Source organism: Corvus kubaryi, unplaced genomic scaffold (assembly GCF_017639235.1).
Source record: "Corvus kubaryi isolate FWS band 111438036 unplaced genomic scaffold, C.kubaryi_AGA036_p1.0 37284, whole genome shotgun sequence".
In the NCBI taxonomy this organism is placed as follows: Eukaryota; Metazoa; Chordata; class Aves; order Passeriformes; family Corvidae; genus Corvus; species Corvus kubaryi.
In genome coordinates, this window is record NW_024581088.1 from 7,393,773 (window position 1) to 7,410,548 (window position 16,776).

The 16,776-nt window shown below is 62.5% G+C and overlaps 1 protein-coding gene across 2 annotated transcripts in view; it reads left to right on the forward strand.

Annotated features, from left to right (window-relative positions):
• The first annotated feature begins 289 nt into the window (after positions 1-289).
• The window catches only part of ABR (ABR activator of RhoGEF and GTPase), a 38,497-nt gene continuing 22,010 nt past the window's right edge, over positions 290-16,776 (forward strand). The window contains exons 1-2 of one of the 2 annotated variants that reach the window (XM_042026280.1): positions 290-344; positions 14,090-14,274. In XM_042026280.1, the coding sequence (XP_041882214.1) occupies positions 14,167-14,274 (108 nt within the window). In that variant the 5' untranslated portion in view covers positions 290-344; positions 14,090-14,166. Of the gene's footprint in view, positions 345-9,304; positions 9,516-14,089; positions 14,275-16,776 lie in introns of those variants that run through there. The other variant, XM_042026281.1, reaches the window with a different exon arrangement.

Sequence of the window (16,776 nt, forward strand, 5' to 3'; positions counted from 1 at the left end):
GGGGGGAAGCCCGGCTTTGGGGCGGGGGATGGCGGCGGGCGAGGCGGCCCGGGCGGACTTCGCGCGGCACTGGCAGGAGCAGTTCCCGGGGGAGCCGGCGCCCCGCATGGAGCTGGGCTCGGTGCGGGCCATGGAGCGGGAGCTGGAGCGGTTGCGGGGGCCCCTTGGGCGGCTGCAGCGGGCGCTGGCCGAGGAGCGCCTCTAGGTGGGCTACGTGGGGGCGGCGGTGGCCCGGCCCCCCCCCCCGCCGCCGCCGCCGCCGCCCGCCGCCCCCCGCCCCGCCGGCAGCTCCCCGGAGGGCGGCAGCGCCGGCAGCTCCGACGCGGAGGACGCTTCCTCGGCAGGTGGGTGAGGGGGAGCCGTCCCCACCCCGCGCCCCAGGGGACGAGGGTGTCCCCAGCCCCTGCGCCGTCCCCGCCGCACGGTCAAGGGCGAATGTGCCGCCGCACGGCCGAGGGCATCCCCAGCCCTGGCGCTGCCTGTCCTGCGCTGCCGTGCCGTGCCCGTGGCGCGCCGTGCCCACGGCCCCGTGCCGTGCCACGGGTAAAGGCAATCCCGAGCCCCTGTGCCATCCCTGCTACACAGTTGGTGCAGCCCCTGCTGTGACTCGGCAGGGAACCCCCAGGTGTCCCCGTCACGCAGCCAGGAGCACCCCATGTTGTCACATAGTAAAGGATGCCCCAACTCCTTTTGCCATCCCCGTCAAGCAGCTAATGCCGTACCAGCCCTTGTGCTGTCTCTGTGCCACCACTAAAGTCACCCCAAGCCCCTGTCTGCTCCCTGTCCCGCTCCCAAGGACATCCCATGCCAAGGCCCTATCCTTGAGTGTGCGAGGAGGGAGGGTGGCTGGCTCTTGGTGATGTGCCAGTGCCCACGAGCCACCTCTGGGGCTGGGGCGCTGCAGAGGAGTCACTTCCTCCCGGCGTGACCTGGCTCATGGGAACACCTCTGCTCAGGTGACACCCTGTGACCTCCTGTGGGGAAGTCAGAAGCATGCCGGGGTGGTGACATGTCCCGGGGCGTTTTTCTAGGTGGATTGAGGACAATGTTATTTCACAAGTGCCTGGCTGTGTGGTGGCACTGAAGGCACAGCCAGCTAGCGCTGTCAGCCGTCACACTGTCCTACTTCCAGCGGCCTGGAAGTTGTTATTGCATCAGCATTAAACCCGGCTCAAACAGTCCTGGCAGCTAGGGAATGTCACTTTTAATGCTGCTAATTCTGCAGCTGACTTGAGTTAATTTTGTTCTTGTTCGATTGTTTGGGGGTGATGGTTTTCCCCCAAGGCTGTATCGTGCTGGTTTAAGATTGCCTGGAGAGCAAGTACTCTGATGTCAAATTATGCTTAATATCTAGTTCATTTATATTTATTGCATTAGTCTGCAGTGCTGGAGGAAGTTTTCACTTCACCTTTCTGGGCTGCCTGGAGGTGAAATGTCTGAACTACGTGGCTGCTCTCAGTGTTGTCACCGTGCTGTGCTGGGCTGCACGTGTGAGTGTTTGTCCCGCTCCCCAGTTGACTGTGGGAGCCTGTGCCCAGCCCTGCAGCCAGGACCAAGGACATTGGGAATGCTGCCTTCAAAGGCCTGCTCCAAGCCCCTCTCCAGCTCCCATCACAAGCACGGGCTGTGGTTCTTGGAGAGCTGCTCCGTGGCTGAAGTGGCTCGAGTGCATCAGAGCGACCAAGCACAAATCCTTCTGATTTACACTCGGACCTGTGTTTTGTTTATATCTGGATTATGCTCCTGGATGTTTCCAAACCCAGGATGGTGCAAGGTTGCTCTCAGGCTGGTGAGTGTTGTTAAAGGGGCTTCCCTGAGGCACAGCATAAACCCCTGAGGGTCCTGGCTTTGTAATGTGGAGAGGTCCAGCCCTGCACCACCCTTTGAGACCTTTGCAGCTGGTGGGGGTAAGTCTTTTGGCAAGACTTTGAAGTCCAAGTTTGCATCTGCTGTGGTTAAATGTGGCCTCTTCCTCCTCCTCCTTTTTCTCCTCCCCTAAATGGATCTTCCTCAGGGTCAGCAGCTCCAGCACTCATCAGAGGAGGAAGCGTCCCCTCTGCCTGTCTCCTTGCCCTGTGACATGGCTGGGCTCTGCCCTCCCCAGCCTTGCCCCGAGCCTGTCCTGAGCCTTTCCCAGGCATCAGCATTTTCTTTGATGGGCGTTATAAGGGCCCCTGTGTGCACTGACTGCGCTGACATTTAAGAGCAGAGTTTGAGAGTGCAGTAAGAGGTGTGCAGTCATTGCCTGGATCCCCCTTTCAAGGACAGTTGGTTAACCTGGTGCTCCTGTTGTTTTCTTCTCACTTCTCTATGTTTCAGATGTAATTGAAAATTCCTGATTGTGGTGCTGTTTGCTTTTCCTGCCAGCACTCTGGCGGTGTGTGACCTGGTTAGTACTGCTCTGCCTGGGTCCCTCAGAATTTTAATGTGAATTTTGGAGCTTAGTGGTGCTGTGGCTGTGGCTGAGCGCAGCCAGTCCCCAGCTGTATCAGCCTGTGGAAGCACCCTCTGGACAGTAAGTGAAGGAGTGTTGAATATCATCTTTATGGGAATTACCAGGGAAATACAGTGTTTTCCTTTAAGTAGCTTGCGATTAATCTGATTTAAAGCGAGGAAATCTGCAAGATGCCCCTGTCTGCGGCTATCGCATGAGAGCGGCGCGTGTGACAGCCAGATACACGATCCTGGCATCTGAGATAACGCCTGTGCCAGCTCACCCGGGACCAACAAAATCTGAGCGTCAGCGAGCAGATGGCTAAAAACAAAGCGTGGAAAGGACTGAAATTCCCCTCATCTTGGCCGTCACCTGTCCCTGTGGTTAAACACGCAGCTGGCCTCGCAGCTGAGTATGCGCGGTGCCGGGCTGTGCCAGGGCTGGGTGCTGCTTCCATCTCCTCCCGTTTGCCACGGAAGGGACGAAGGGCTGTGGGTTGGTGCCAGCCAGGAGAGGGTGAGCTGAGCAGGAGATGGTGCTGGTGGCCGAGAGGAGGACGCGGTGATGCTCGGCGGGGATGCTTTGTGCCCAGCAGCCAGGTAGCGCGGAGGTGGAACCAACTCGGTGCTGGGTTTCCTCGCTTTGTCCTTGGGAAGTGGAGAAAGAAGCTGGCTTTGCCATGGAGCTGAAGCTCCTCTGGAAGGCTGTGGGGTTTGGGAGTGCCTGACCTGCCCTCTGCAGCACCCTACACCCCAGAAATGTGAGCTGTGGGGTGGGGAGCGCTGGCATAGCTGGAATAGTCCGTGGTGGCGTGGGCTGGTGGATCTGGTTACGGCAGGATGCTGCGGCTGTGAGATGTGCTGTAAGTGAATTCCAAGCCCTCTGTTTAGCTGGAATTACAGTTTCTCTCAAGGAAAGATTCTGGAGTCACGTGGGCTCTTCTCCTCGCTCCGCTGCACTGCCTTCCCTGGTACCTTGGGAAATGGGAAGGGAGCTGCCGGCAGCAGTGGGGTCCTGCCATGGAGGGCGGCGAGCACGGAAAGGCAGCAGTGTCAGGGTGTGCAGCAGAGCACTGAGATGGGGAAGGGGCCCTGGGGCATCTGGAGTTCCTGGGGCATTGGCCACCTCATCCCTGCATGCCCAGGTGGGGGCTGGATTGGCATGGGTGCCATGCTGCGGGCTCCTGACATGATTTGTGTAAAGGCAAATTGCTACTCCATCCCTGCTTTCAGCTTGTGCTGCTGCTGCTGCTGCAAAAATGGCACCTCTGTCTGTCCCAGAAAAACTCCCTGCAGCTATGGAGGTGATGGGGCAGCTCTGTCCTGCTGTCTCAAGCCGTGTTTAAACCCTGCTGGTTCCTCGTCCCTTTCTTGGGATATTCCCTAAAACCTCAGCAGAAGGAGAATGGAAAATAGTGAGCGAAGTCCAGAGTTTGTCCTGGTACATCTCTTTCCACCTGTGGTAGATCACGATGGGCAGGAGGTAAAAATTGGTGATTCCACAGCCCCAGGAAGGTGAAATGTTACATGGTCTGTGCATCCATGTCCCCTCCTTTAGCGTGAGGATGGGATCTTGGTGCCGAAGCAGGGAGGTGCAGTGGGGGCAGTTGTGTCTCCCCAAGAGCCCCTCTACCACCTCTGTGTCCTCATATTTCGTTTTTAAATTTTTACTTGGTCGTATTTCCCTATTGTTAGAAAGTGCTTGTTTGGCTCTGAAGAGGCTGGAAGTTCCTCCTCTGGCCAGGGCAGGCCAGGCAGAGTGTCAGTGTTTAATTTTAACTGCTCAGGCAAGGACAAAACCGCAGCGTGTGTGTGTGCGTGCGCCTGCTGGGGACCTTTGAACTGTCTCCATCTGCTCTGGGGCCCGACAGCATTTGGGGAGGTGATGTCTCTCCACAAACCCCCCGATGGCATTGTGACAGCAGCCTCTGAGTGACGAGAGGCTGCTTCCTTGGAGAGTGGTGTTGCCTGAGATGGGGACTCCAGGGTTAACTCTGGGACAGGTTGTCACTGAAGAAGATCATAAATAAATGCGAAGTTTATGAGGCTGAAAAGCCTTTGAGTAGAAGAGTTGATGTTTAAAGCTTTAGGTGAGAGCAGTAAGTGCTGCTTGTTGGAGTTTGCCCTGTGATTTGGCTTGTAAAGGAGCTGCAAGAGCAAAGGGGAAACCTGTGTCCAGCTCTGCCTGCAGGCACCACCATGGCAGCAGCTGCATCTCCTGGGTGGGGGAACAGCCCTTCCAAAGGGCTGGATGGGTGCACAGAGGGCTGGGGATGTCTGTCTGTCTCACTGGGCAGGGGCACTCCCCTGGCACGGCAGCAGTGCCTGCTCTCGTTGGCACAGACATGCCAACATCCCTCCTGGAGGAGGTGGGTCTGAATGCAGCATCCCTGTGCACCCCTTTGTTCTGTCAGCTGGGCACGGTCCCACTGGCTGGGTTTTGGCCCCCAGAGTTTGGGGCAGAGCCGATGCTGAGCTCCCCCAGCTCAGCAGCGTTCAGGGCTGGGTGGTGGTGCTGGGCTGCACCTTCCCTGCGGAAGGGAAGGAGGGGATGGAGTTTGCCTTTCGGTGCCAGCAGTGCCACAGGCTGTGCCCACCATGGGGGCGAGCACTTCAGCACGGAGGTGGCCCCCAGGCTGGTTGTGGGTGATCAGTAGCCTCAGGTAGAAGCAACGGCAGCAGCAGGGCAGGCAAGAAACCCTCATTAGGTGTCTGGATAGAGCCAGAAGTGCCCTGCGGGGCCTGAATTCATTTGCATTGTAAGTCTATTGAAATCGGGTTGGGGTTTGTTTTCTTTCTATTTCCCTGGAAAGACACTTCTGTGCAGAGGGGCTCTTTGTTCCTCGGGTTCCTCCTCCCCTCCTGCCCAGCCGTGCTGCCAGTTGGGATCCCAGTGGATGGCTCTGCTCTGTCTTCTGCTGGATGCTGTCTGCTGTGGCCAACCCTGCAGCAGTGATCGCAGGGAGAAGCTTTCCTCTGTGCTGGCAGGGAATTCATATTCCCTTTGGTTAGAGAGGAGAGCCTGGGTTAGCCAGGGCAGCTCACCAAGTGTCCCTCCACCCCAGAAAAGTGGCACCTATGCCCCCTTGGTTCATGGCATTGCTGGGGTTTTCCTCCCACTGAGGTCACCTGGAGCAGGGGCCGGGAGCCAGCCCGAGGGAACACGCAGAACTCACCCCATCCCCAAGAGACATCTTTGAGCAGGCTTGGCTTTCCCACCCGAAATTACTTTATCAGTGTTTGCTAAGCAGGATAATTGGCATGTGTAGATCAGTAGCAGCAGCACTTCTTGGCTCCCTTGGCTGCAGCCAGAGCGGAGCCTGGCCAGCCTAAGCAGAATCCCAGAGGACTCCTGCAGATCTGCCTCCAGATAAGTCCCAGCTGTAAAGTTCAGGGATTGTTTGAAGATCTGGCAGATAGGGAGAGCTTTGTGCTGGGACGGGGCTTTCTGCCATGGAGGGGTTTTGTTCTGTGGGCGGTTTTTGTTCGGAGGCTTCGAACCAACACCTCCTCCTCCTACTCTGCAGCTCCTGTGCTGGGAAGCAAACCTGGCCCAGCCTCAGCACCAGGGCTGGGGGGAGAGGAGCAGCTGGGGGCTGTGGCAGATACAGGCACGGCTGCCTCCCTCTCAGAAGAGAACCACGATGCAATAGCTGGCCCAGGCCTTCAGCTGAAGTTAAAAGCTTTTTCTGACCAGCCACCACCTTTCATTCCTTCTCCATCTGGTATTTAGAGAGGCCGGGGGCAGTGCTGCTGTGGTTGGGTCTCTGCCCTCCTCCCCACACTTGCTGGGCTCTGGCATCCTGCCTGGCACAGCAGGATGCTCCAAGTGACCGCCCTGTGCTCCAGGCACCTCTCAGCTGTGCCCCAGCGAGTGCAGCTTGGGGCCGATGCAGCACAGACCTCAGGGTTTCAATTCCACAGGGAAGTGATACTGGAAGTTTAGTGCTGGACTGAGGAGCAGCATGTTTAGGACACCCAGCAGGAAGGACCTTCCGTGGTCCTTGGCAGGGAGGCTGGAAACATTTTCATTTATTCCTCTCCTCCCTCTCTGCCACCTCTGGCAAGGGGAGAGCTGCTGCTCTGCACCAGCAAGGGAGAGCCTGGACCTCCTGAGAGCCCTGGAGGAGGCTGGGGAAGGCACTGGAGGAGCTGGGGAAGCCAGGCTCTCCTCTGGCATCTCCCACCTCAGCCCCAGACTCTGCAGCCCTGGTTGTGTTCCTGCCATGGCTCCAGGACACAGAGGCTTCCCCTCTGCCAAACCAAAGCGCTCTGGCTGCTCTTTTAGTCCTTAGCTTCTTTAGCCACTTGCATAATGCTCCCCAACCTCACTCTCCCAATTCCTCTCTCCCTGTGGGAAAACACCCCCAGTGTTGGGAGGTGCAGGTGGCTCTGAAGCTGCTCTCTGGTTGCTGCCAGCCCTGGGTGCCCACCACCAGCCCTGGGTGCCCAGCACCAGCCCTGGGTGCCCACCACCAGCCCCTGCCCAGCACTGGGCGAGCACTGGGGCTCCTGCAGCTCCTGTGGCTGCGACTGGAGGACTCTTGCACAAGAGCCCAGAAATAGCGATGCGTGGGCTGGCGGGCAGGGGCTGGGCAGATGCCAGGCAGACAGCCAGACACCAGGCAGGCTGTGCAGGGCTGGCTGGTGGTGGGGAGGAACCGTGGAGCTCAGCTCTCGGTTCTTGCCGCAGGGACGCTCCCAGCTGGAGCTGGGGGTGGTTGGCGGGGGTTGAGAACATGGTTGGCAGCATCTCCTCACACAGGACTGGTCTCTGTCACCGAGGGCTGATGGGTGCCAGGGTGTGGGTGGGTGCTCCCCCCAGCCATGGGGGAGAGGAGGAAGGTTCAGCTGCTCGGCAGGTTTTGAGGTTTTGTTGTTGTTGTTTTAGCAAAGGTGAAAAGAACACGAAAACCAAACTAAAAATACAGCCCAGCGGTTTGGTGGGGCTGTTTGGTGTGGGCTGTGCATGGGCCTCTGCCTGGGTTGGTTGTGCAGCACAAGGTGGTCCTGATTTGGCCTTCCCAGGACACTCACCCAGCTGTGGGGCACTTGTCCGCCTGGTCCTCCTGGCCATGGCACTGCCAGGACCTGCTGTGTGGTGCCAGGCTGGGGGTGACCAGCCTGGGGAGGGCTCCAGGGGGTCTGGCAGCTCACGCAAGTGCTCAGCTCATGCCCTGTGTTGGATAAAGAGGCAGATGTGCAGAGGGGGGCATGGTGGCATGGAGAAGCTGGTGCCGTGGGTGGGAGTGGCCAGGAAGTGTATCCGGCTGGGGGAAGCATGTGGAAAAAGCCCCTGCCTGTATGCAGGGAGCTGTGCATGGAAAACCAGCTGCCTGCTGCCCCCGTGGCTCTGCAGCCGCGGCGCCGAGGGGGAGCAGCTGCATCTTGTGCTGGTGCTGGTGCTGCTGCAGGGCTCCCCAAGGCATGAACGGAGTGTGGTTTCCTGCCATGATCAAGGCTGATGCTCTCAGCTAAACCTCTGTCACCTTCCTGGCAGGGCCTCGGGCTCTGAGGGGCTGGGGGGTGCAGGGTTTGCTGTGGAGTATGGAGGAAACTCTCCATCAGAACCTTTAAGGGACAAAGCGAGGCTCAGCTTGAGCCAAAGCAGGAGTGAATGGGGGAGCTGGTGCGGGATGGACAGCAGCAAAGACATTGTGGCCACCCGTGGGCTGGGCTGGCGCTGCCTGTGCCGATGTCTTGGGGACAAGGGGAGTGTTGGCTCCCCGAAGCAGCTGGGAGCAGGGCAGGGGGAGGGTGGGCAATGGCAGCTGTAGGGCTGCACCCTGTGCCCCTGGCTCAGCACGGGTGACTCACAGCCCGTGGGTGCAGGGAGCTCTGGGTGTCCTTGCCACACCGGGGCTGGATGCAGCCCCCAGGCAGGCAGGGCTGAGCCGGGGGCAGCAGTGGCTCCTCATCCTGGATGCCAAGTGCCAACGGCTCCCTGTGCTCCAGCCATGCTGAACCACAGCTTTGGCATTGCTGGGCTCCTCCAAAATGCTGCGTCCAAGCCTCTCATGGACATCCCTGGGAGCGGGAATCAGGTGGTGGCAGTGCCCCGGCAGGGTCCCCTCAGGTCTCCCACCCGTGTCCTGGCGCTTCACGCTCCAATGGCTCTACCTTCCCCGTGTGCCCGCTAGAGCATTATCCCTCCTGCCCGGCTCCCATCTGGCCCCGGTGCCCGGTCCAGGTCCTTCCCCGCACCCTGGCCCCGCGGGCAGGATGCGGCCGGGGGCGCTGGCAGGGAATGCTGCCCGCACTGCCCGGACGGGGCAGCGGTGCCGGCACAGGCTGAACCAGGGCAGTCTCTGCACTTGAACGCTTGGCTGGCGCCCTGACATATTGGGGTTGATGACTCTGGCACTTCGTATTTCCTTTGGCTACATGCAGCTGGGGAGGGCGGTTTAACCCCTGCCTGCCCGCGTCCCGCTCTGCCAGCCCCAGTTGTGTGGGGCAGGGCTGCTCCCGGCTCCTGGAGGCCCTGGTTCCCAAAACCAGGGTGAGCAGGGCCGGGAAGAGCCTGTGTCCTTCAGCCGCAGCGGCTTGAGGGGCTGCAGAGGTTTTGCTGTGGAGTGGGCGCAGCATCCCCAGGTCACAGCAAGGAGATAAGACTGTGGTGGAAGAGGTGATGGGGCCTTTCCCGCCGCTCTCCTTGGGGTGGCCTGGGGGGGCAGCCGCACATGCTGCTGTGCCACCACCATCGCCTCCTTGTCCTCCTCCTCCTCCTCCTCGCCGGTCCCCAGACCCCTGCGGAGGGTCGGCGTGGCTGCGTGCGGGGGGACGCTGAGCTCGGCTCCCCCCGGCGAGGCAGGGGCGGGAGGCGGGACGCGCTGCCATTGCCAGGCGGCACCTCCTTCCCTGGGCACCCTTGGCAGAAGCGCGGCCGTGCGCCCGGGCAGGCGGCTGTGTCCGGCTCTGCCATCCAGCCCCCGCCTGGGCCCGCGGCCCCCGCCTCCCGCCCGCGCCCGCCGCCTTTGTTGTGAGATGAGAGCGGGCTGAGCGCCGGCACAGCCCTCCGAGCATGGAGCCGCTGAGCCACCGCGGCCTGCCTCGCCTCTCCTGGATCGACACCCTCTACAGCAGTACGTGCCCTGGGCTGGCGGGCGGGCGAGAGGGACGAGGGGCCGGGTCCCCCCTACCTGTTGTGTAACGCTGCGTCGCGCTGGGCAGGGATGCTGCGCCGGGGAGCCTGGGCTGGGGGTCCAGGCGGAGCCGAGCCCGGGCAGGGGGCTGGCGATGCTGTCAGGGGGTTGTGCTCCTCTCTGTGGGCATCCCGCATGCCCCGCTGGCAGAACGGCGCGGGCCGGAATCGGTCCGGCATCCCCCAGGCTCTGGGGACCCGCTGCATGAGCAGGATGGGTGACAGTGGCGGTGGCCCCAGCGCGGCAGGGCTCGCTGAGGCTGGAGCAGCTGGCACTGCCCGCAGGGCGCTTTGGGCATGGGGATGCTTTTTTGCGCCGGGTCCCACTCCCGTCCCCGCGTGGCGGTGGGAAGGCGCCTCTCCCTCCCTCCCTCCCTCAGCCGTGATTTTCTCAGCGAGCTCCCGGCGCTGGGCCGAGGGTGCTGTGTCGACGCGGTGTCGGTACCGGGGGCTGGCAGCCGGCGGGGCCGGGGGCGTCCTGCAGCATCCTGGGGGTGCGAATCCCCCCGATCCCACGGACGGGCAGCAGGGAGGAGTGAAGCCCGGAGCCCGGCCCTGCTCCCATGGCAGCTGTCTCAGCGGCGGCTACGGCACCAGGGATGTGGCCGGGGGATGAGGGGGCTCGGTCACAGGGTCCCCGTTGTTATTCTGGGGGAGCGTCGAGCTGCGTGGGCACCCCGGGTGGGGTTTGGGGTACATTGATGAGCTCGGAGCCTGGTGCTGGTGGGGCAGCGAGGTTTGGCACGGGTGCGTGGGAAGGTGGGATGCTCCAGAGCATGCTCCATGCGTGGATCTGGCATCTGTCATGCCCTAGAGGGAGCAGGGGCTGCCAAGGGGCACGTTGTGTAGGGCTGAGCCCCCTCCCCAAGTTTTCCAGCCTGAAGCCTCTGACGTCCACAGGCAGAGGCCGCATCCAGCAGTGGCAGTCCCGGGGTCTGGGGTGGCTGTGCAGGCGTTTGGGCTGAAGCCCAGGGGCCACATCCAGCCCCAGCCTCTGCACCCTCCTTCCCGGCCACGGCATCTCTGCAAAGCCATGGCTCTGCCATCCCAAATCCTGCTCCAGCTGCCCTCCCTGAGGGATGGGGGAGGCTGCTTGGCATGCCTGTGTTTGGGGGGATGCAGGGCAGAGTCCAGCCCTCATCACACTGGGCAAGGCAGTGATGGTGTGGAGGAGATGCCGTTCATGTTGAGCCACCCTTCAGCAGAGGCCCACGGAGGCAGGTCCGAGGCCAGCTCACACATCTGTGTTGTCATGGTGAATTTTCACCCAGGCACAGGGAAACCATGGCGTTTCCCCAAAATCTCACAGGCTCTGTGTGAATGTTGGGCTTTTCTTGGAAGTGGGATAGAATGGCTGAGCATTGGGGTGTGCCAACACACTGACAGGGTGTCGGGGAATAGCACGTGTCCAGCTGGAAATGCCACCCTGAGCTGCTGTGACTGTGCTGCCTGTGTCCAGGCTGGGCAGGAGCCAGCTGCTGCCCTTGGCGGAGCTCCCTCGTGGGGACCATCGTGCTGGCATGAGCCTGGGTCTGCCTGGGAAGATGTGGCAAAGCAGAAACATTTTCCTGGGGAAAATAATCCCTCACGGGGATGTGTTTCTGGCTCTGTCACCCTGCTGGGTCCATGTGCCGGCCCACAGGGCCTCTGTCTTGATGAGTGTCAGCATCTCATGGGTGTCAGCATCCCTCAGTGCAGTGTGGGCTTGGATCCAGCTCAGGGCCCCAGGGCTGTGTGTGGGGTTTGGGCCACAAGGCTGTTTCAGGTCGGGGTGTCCTTGTCCCCCAGAGTGGCTCCCCTGGGCCAGGCTTCCTCCCTCCCCTCGGTCTCCATGCCTGGGGTGCAGCAGGAGGATTTCCACTGCTGCTAAAAATCAGGAGCAAAAATAGCACTGGGTTTTGGCACAGGCACAGAACAGGCTGCAGGGGCAATGCAGCTGTGGGGGAGGAGGGAGGGAGGCACTGGGTTTGGGCTGCCTGGGTGGCACTAACACCCCACAGGCAGGGAGATGCAGGGGACAACCTTTCTGTGTCCCCTCACCCATCAGTGGCTCCCTTGCCCTTCCTGGCTGCTTGGTGGTGCTCGGTTCCCTTCCTGTAGCAGCTTCTGGGCGTGCTGGGGAGGTTCCTCTGCCTCCCCAGGTGAGGCCCCTCAAATGCTGCACAGCCATGGGTGGCACAGCTGGAGCCATGGGGACATGGCTCTGTCCTTCCTCCCGTGGGCAGCGCAGGGTCCCTCTCCTTGGGTGCCTGTTGGGGCACTGCCTGTAGATCTCATCCCCAGCTCTGGTCTGGGACTGGGATGTGGATCTGCTCCAACTGGTAGCAACAGGAGCCAGGTCATTCCTGCACCCCTGAAGGCCAGTCCCTTCCCTCTCCATGCCACCTTCTTCCCTGCACTGCTGCAGGTGTCACCTCCCAGGGTCCCCAGGTGCCTCATTAACGCTGTGTTCCTCGTTTCCTGGCTGCTGAGCCACCCCACCTGGGTTGCCAGGACTGCCACAGTGATAGTGCCACTCTGGGTGTCCCTGTGGTTCAGCCTGGAGCTGCAGACCTTGCCATGGTGGAGGGAAGGCACCTGGTGGCCTCCGAGCTGGTGGGGACCATCAGCTTTGGCCTCTTTCTGCTGCCTTGGCTCCCCCTTAGACCCCACCTGATGGGGAAAGGTGCTTGGGTGAGAGGTTTGGGTTGCTCTGGGGAATTCCCAGCCTGGGGACAGTCCCTGGTTGAGGGGGCTCGGGGGAGCTGTGTGGGGTGGGTGTCCTGAGGAGTGGCCATCATGGGGGACAGCAGTGCTATTGAGCCTTATGCTGCCATGCTCCTGGAGGGTGCTGGAAGCATCACAGCTGGGACCCGTCCAAGACAGGAGAGGTGATGGACATCCCACCGTGAGGAGGCAGGACAGGTTAAAGCCAGGGATCCTGTTTTCCTGAGGACCAGGGGGTGTTATGGGCACCCCCTTCTCTGCCCATCCAGTCAGCTCCTGGATTGAAGGTGGGCTGTGATGGACCACTGAGGGTGTCCTCACAGCCTCTGAGGGATTGTTACTAGCTAATTGCTAAAGAAGTAAGGCCTGAGAGGGGCTGTAGTGTCCTGGCAGAGATGTGGTGCATCTGGCCCATGTCACAGCTCTCCTCCAACCCCTCTCAGCTGCAGGAGGGAGCACCCCATCCGTCCCCACTAGCACTGGCAGGGCTCCTGGCCTGAGCCTGCTTTGCAGCGCTCTTTGATTTAAAGATTTATCCACTTTCCCTAGGAAGCAGGATGTAATATTAATGTGCTGAGCGGTGTTGGTGGGAGCCAGGGGAGTCCTTGTCCGGGATGGCAGGGCCGTGGGGACATGAAGTGGCAGCGGTGTGGGGTTTGGTCTGGGATGGCTGCTCCGACCCCAGTGCACCCCGTTTTGGCCAGGTTATCAGCTGGGGTCTTAGCTGGGGTCTCCCCAGTGTCTGTGCCCAGGAAGCCTGTGGGGATGTGGCTTCCAGGGATCCACGGGGCTGTCGGATGGGAGGGGAGCGAGGGGCTGGCGTGGGATCGGGGCCGTGTTGGGTGGGCCCCCCGCCTCTTTGGGAGCTGCCGAGGGGGCCCTGGCCGCAGGCATGGTGGGGGGGTGCTGGCTGCACCCCACGGCCGCCCCTGCCGCAGCCGGGCTCCCTTCCCCCTCCCCTTTGTCAGCATCTCGGGGCTGCTGCAGCCACCTCTTCCCGCCGCCACCGAGCCGCTGCCGTTCCCATGGTAACAGGTTAGGATGTACCCCCGTCCCCCGCTGCGTCCCAGGGACCCACTGCAGACCCTGGAGCCCCCCCCTCCCCTCCCACTTGGGGCTCTGGCTCCCTGAAATGGCTTCCCCTGGGCCATGGGTGATGGGGGGTTGTGGGTCAGCGTGAGGCACCCAAAAATAGGTGCTGTTCTGGGGGGGCGGGAGCCTCATCCTGCGCTGGGAATGCAGCCCCCTTCTGACCCTCATCAGGGAGGCAACGGAGCCCTTGTGCCAGGGGGGTGGCACTGCCCTCCGTGCTGTGGATCCAGGCGGCCTGGCGCTCATTCCCACTCTCCAAGGAGTGTGTGGGCATGGGCAAGCGGGGAGGACGGCGGCTGTGGCTGCCAGCCCAGCTCATCTCTTCGCGGGGATGGCACAGGGATGGTGGCCGGCGGGCAGGCAGGGCACAGCCACTTGCATGGGGCTGGAGCGTCTGGCAGAGCAGCTGTCCCTGCGCAGACGAGGCCGGCGGCCTCTCGGTTCCGTTAATTATTCAAATATAGGGAAGTGTGTCGAGCAGAGGGTGCCTGCGGGGCCGGGGATGCTCGGTGTGCTGTCTGATGTCTTCTTGCCTGCTTGGCTGAGCAGGCAGCGAGGCTGGGCTGGGCTGTGCGGGCACGTGTGGCCGTGAGTGGCCCTGGGACGTGGGGTCAGCTGCCCTCGGGTAACCACAGGCTGGGCTGGGTGGCCGTGGTGCCACACGGTGACCTTGAGCCGTGCCCGGATGCTCACGGCCACCCTCTCTTACCCCGGCAGACTTCAACTATGGTGCGGACGAGTACGACGCCGAGGGCAACGAGGAGCCCAAGGCGCTGCCGGAGGGCTCGGAAACCATGCCCTACATCGATGAGTCGCCCACCATGTCCCCCCAGCTCAGCGCCCGCGGCCAGGAGAGCGGGGACGGGGTCTCGCCCACGCCCACCGATGGCCTCGGCACAGGGGTAGGTGCTGGCGGCGCGGGGCTCTGCACCGGGGGCGGGGGGCTTCGGGGCTCTGGGTGTTCAGCTCGGGTGTCAGCGGTGTTTGTGATGCTGCTCTGACCTGGGGCACTGTGTCCGGCAGCTCAATTTCCCCTGGCCGTGGCACTCCGGGCGCCGGGGAGCAGCAGTTCGGGGCGTGCCATGCCCGTGGGACACGCCGTGTCCCTGTCCCGCCGTGTCCCTGCCCCGCCGTGTCCCTGTCCCGCCGTGCCCCTGCCCCGCCGTGCCATGCAGAGCCCGCAGGGGATGGGCTGGCCGGAGAGCGGGGTCCCGGGTTGGGAGCACGGCCGGGCGTGCTGGAAGCGGGGAGTTGCCGGGTCCCCAGCTCCGGGAGCCCTTGGGGACAGGGCGCAGCGGCTCCGCCGGGCTGCCGGCTCCATCTAGTGGCACTCGGGGACCGGTCACCAGCAGGGGTGGGGACACGCGGTGCCCCCCTCGCTCTGGACAAGTTAGATGTAACCCCTGCTGTTCCCAGCGCATCCTTGGGAAGCCCTTCGGTTTTCCAAAGCAGGAGGGGTGCCCGGAGAGCTGCGGGGCGGGATCCAAAGGGAAAAAAGTGGTTTTTTCTCCGGAATGAAAGTTTCCATAAAGCCCGGGAGCGGTGGGGTCCAGGCAGGCACCTCGGCCCCTTGGGGTTGGTGCGGGGAGCAGCCGCACAGCCCCGACCTGGGGGATCCCCTGGCGCTGCCGCTGCCCGGGCTGGGGAAAGTGAAGTTTTATTTTTGTCGTGGAAAGAGTTAAGCTCCTGACCCGGATGCTGAGGCAGAAGAAGGAGAGGTGTGGCTTCCTCCCCAGGGTCGCCCTGCGCAGCATCGTCGTCCCGGCACCCAGCGCCCCTGGGGAGGGCGAGGAGGATGCTGCCCTCCCGGAGCTGGCTCTAAACCACTCGGGCCCAGGGCTCCTTGTGCCCCAGCCCAGCCCTTCGAGCCCCAGCCCTGACACTCCGGTGCCGGGGCTGTGGGCGCTGGGCTCTGACCCCGAGGCCAGCAGGGACAGCAGAGGGTGGCTCTGGGGAGCAGGGCTGGGGGGAGATGCTGGCAGAGGGGTGTCCCTGAGGGGTGGTGGGGCCCGCTGGATCTGGGCACAGGCAGGGACGTTGGCTTGGTTGTCGCTGACAGGATTGGGAAGTGTTGGAGCCCAGTGCCAGCTCTGCTTCCATCTCTTTATCTGGAGCTGCTTGTGCTGGGGCTTGGCAGAGCCGCCTCGGATACAAGCACTGTGTGTCAAGCCCTGCGAGGGGCACAGGCTTGTGCTTGTGTGGCTGGTGGCACAGGGTGCCAGGTTCACCCCACTGCTCTCCTCCAGTGAGGCAGGACTGGTGTCACTGCCTTTGAGAGGGCTGGAGGAAGTTTCTGGTGGGGCATCTCATCTTGCAAGCTCCTGGGGGAGCTGGAACCATGTCTGGGGCCTGCGACTGCTGGGTGCAGACACATCTTAACCCTCCCTCTCCCACTTGGGAAACATGGGTCATGCTGTGGAATGGTGTCCCAGCCCCTGCTTGGGTGCTGCTGGGTTTGGCACTGTGGGTAGCGTTCCCCTGGACAGGGACCATTCCCCACTCTGGGGTTGGGCAGGGTTGTGGTGCCCTGGCAGGGAAAAAGCTGAGCTGTGACATGGACACATGGCTGGACACGGGCTCTGGAAAGTCCCTGTGTCTGTCTCCCTGCCCACATCTCACAGCAGGAGTTTGTTGCAGGCTCAGATGGGTGCAGGGAGAAGAGATGGCTCCTGTGGGCAGAGCACATGCAGCTGCTGGTTCCCCTTTTGCTTCTGAGGAGCCTGGGGGAAACTGCTGAAACAGCTCTTGCATTGGTGTCCCCTCCTCCAGCCTGCTCTTGCCCCGTTTGCCAAGGCCCACAGTGTCCCCATGTCCACTGCTGGTGTCCCCATGTCCTGGCTGCCCCGGGTTTGGTCAGGCTGGGGCAGCGGTGATATGTGCGGCAGATATGCGTGAACACACACGGCTCAGCTGTGTGACACTGCCCCAAGTCCCCTCTGGGGCGGGGAGAGGTCTGATACCTTCTGGGGGTGCAGAGCCAGGTCCCCATGTGGGACCTGGTGATGCTGCTGCCCTCCAAGGTCACTTCTCGCTGGTGCCAATCCCCATGGTCCGACTCCGCCTTCCCTCGGGACACGGGGCTCCAGAGGGCTACAACAGACGGGATGCTCTCCCACTGCCGGGTGAGAGCGCGGGGGGCCTGGCAGGGGACCCCTCCCCGCGGCTCTTGCTGGACACACGTCGGGAAAGCCGGCTGGGGAAGGCGGCTGCCGCTCGCCCCAGCCTTGACCACAGCCGGGCTGCGGCGGCGGAGCAGCCCCACCTCCATCGCCGAGGAGCATTTCCTGTAGCAGCGCGCAGGGCGGAGCGGCGGGGCCGGCTGGGGCGCAGGGCGCGGGCAGCGGCCCCTGCACCGCCCGCGGCCCCGGGGCCGAGCGGAGCCGGCCGGGAGCGGGGCTGGCCCC